Here is a 2464-nt window from a genome sequence, read left to right as displayed (position 1 = left end):
TGAGCTCTGGAGATCTTTTGCGTGCTCTATGCAAAAGTCAAAGTATTCTTACCAATCACTGTCTCACTGAATATCAAGGAGATATTTGCCCTTTTGCAAGAGCATCTTGGCCTATAACTTCAGGTAAGTTTAGTGCTTGTTACATCTCAGATGACAAGCTAATGTCTCTTGTAGTCATTACCCAGTCAGCTGAATTTGTGCATTAATGGCTGGACAGCCCCTAATGTGATCTTCTTTCTGGAAGTAACAGTCCAGTATGTCATTGATGGGTATATCAAGAGTGTCATCCTGAACTTTATATGGTTCATTGCATATCAACTATCTTCTATATTGTATCGCTCATGTGGGAAAAGACTTGCACAAGGCCATACCGGAGTCTATCTGGGCAAAAAGCTAATAGAGTGTCTCAAGCTCTACGGCATCAAGAAGAAAGTAGGCATGCAATGTCTTCTTTTGTGTCTACTCTAACACCGCCTTTAGATCTTCGCCCTTATGGCTAACAATGCCAGCAATAACAACATGATAATCACCAAGCTGGAGATGCTCAGAGGGGCAAACTCTATGCAGACACATATTTGCTGCTTCGCACACATTTGAAATCTTGTCGTTAAGGTGTGGACATATATCTCAACCGTCTAATTGGATGATGCTAATCATACAACAGGCAATGATCACTCTTTTTACCGCTAAGTGACAGAAAGGAAGCAGTGCCAGCGAGACCAATGAAGAAAATGACAATGACTCTCTCAGCATAGAAAGCAATGACAATGCTGAGGCTATTGACAAAAATGATGAATACAAGCTGGATGCTGACTGTGAGGCTGCTGACATTGCCTCCATCGAGGAGATCATTGAGGAGATTGAGAAGAAGTACAATCTCACTGAAGAGAAAGCCCATCTTAGTTGTACGGCTGTAACCAAGGTGTGTAACAGCCAATTTATTGCGGAGTCTTTATTAACATTTTGTCAGTTAACTGAACTTGCCAAGCACGTCTTCCACTCTCCAACCTTGCACAAAGACCTTGCGGCCAGTTGTGAGAAGCAGAAGCTCACTTCTAAGGAAATGGTCCATGCTATTGCAACCTGATGGAATTTACTTGCGCAAGCGATCACACGAGCTCTCAAACTCCATTTTGCCATTGATGTGATGCTCAGTCTTAGCAAGTACAGCAAGGGAAAGAATGACCTGCATTGTTTCAAGCTCACCACAGCGGAGTGGCAGTTGCTTGAGCAATTATCTCACATCCTATAGGTAAGCCATCATCAGTATCATCACAATCACAACTCCTTTGCTTACTCTTCATTGCGTAGATATTTCTCAAGGCTACCAAGCAAGTTTTGAAGTTAGTAGCACCACTTCTACACGAGGGTGTCCCACTCATTGATACTCTCACCACCCACCTCAAAAATGTGATTGTCGACTCTTCTCTAGTCAAACCTATGTGCGCCGTGGCTGCATGTGGCCTTCGAATGCTTAACAAGTACTATAGCAAAACTAATGAGTCAGTTATATACTGGATTGCCATAAGTAAGCATATGAACTAGGTATCATCTATATCTACTGATATACTTCACTAGTACTCCATCAATGGTACAAACTAGAGTACTTCTGCTAGCAAAATTGGCCATTAGACTGGATCGACGAGGCCAAACATGTATTCTGTGAGCAGTGGGAGCTGCATTATAAGCTGACAGACACTCTCATGGCTGGAAGCACAGTTGCATCTCAGGTGTGTACACTCAATTGTGTCACTGATAGCTATGCTAATTACTACTCTTTCATGATGACATCAGCCAATGGCGACGACAACTTCTTTGCCGAGATCGACGCCTTCAACATGCATATCACTGTGGATCCCATGGGTGAGTACTTTGAGGTGTTGATGCTTGCACATGTCTCTGATCCGATCTAGTACTGGAACAACCAGCTCATAGGTGACCACCCACTTGTGTGCATGGGCCTTGACTATCTGTCAGCACCAGCAGCATCCACCGATATCGAGTGTGCATTCTCTCATGGTGGGCTGGCCATGTCCAAGCATCATCATGCTCTGTCAGATGAGTTTGTGCATGCTGCTTCTGTTCTTAAGTTTTGGGCTGGGCTGAAGGGGGTGATTCCAGAGGAGAAGATTATCAAGGTATTTTGGAATAAGAGTAAGCAGCCAAAGGAGTTAACAGAACATGTAATAGAGGTTGACTAAATGTAAATTGTATTGTTCTACTATTGCACTTGACATAATCTGTGAGCTAGTACTGCAAGTACCTGCTTTAAAACCTGTAACTGAAGAAGTAGTACTTGGATTTGAGTATGATCCATGAGAACGGGTGATTGAGATCTGCAAATCAACATACCTGCAGGTTTTCGCACGGTTCTACTTGCAGGTACTCACAGGTGATCCAGACTTATGCCAGGCTTTACCAACAAGCATGCATCCACAGCACCACTGTCACTCTCAGCATGCAG

At 43.4% G+C, this 2464-nt stretch overlaps 1 protein-coding gene across 1 annotated transcript; it reads left to right on the top strand.

Annotated features, from left to right (window-relative positions):
- Positions 1-78: 78 nt before the first annotated feature.
- PHACADRAFT_33973 (uncharacterized protein) lies at positions 79-2201 on the top strand (the record flags this gene model as incomplete). The annotated part of the gene is made up of 7 exons (XM_007403155.1): positions 79-123; positions 186-432; positions 698-922; positions 971-1066; positions 1312-1528; positions 1633-1863; positions 1936-2201. Coding segments are annotated over 7 exons (1327 nt in total), but the record flags the coding sequence as incomplete, so codon positions are not given.
- Between the last annotated feature and the right edge of the window lie 263 nt (positions 2202-2464).

This window comes from Phanerochaete carnosa (assembly GCF_000300595.1).
Source record: "Phanerochaete carnosa HHB-10118-sp unplaced genomic scaffold PHACAscaffold_810, whole genome shotgun sequence".
Classification (NCBI taxonomy): Eukaryota; Fungi; Basidiomycota; class Agaricomycetes; order Polyporales; family Phanerochaetaceae; genus Phanerochaete; species Phanerochaete carnosa.
The sequence above is the reverse complement of the archived record's forward strand: the minus strand, read 5'-3'. Positions and strand labels throughout refer to the sequence as shown.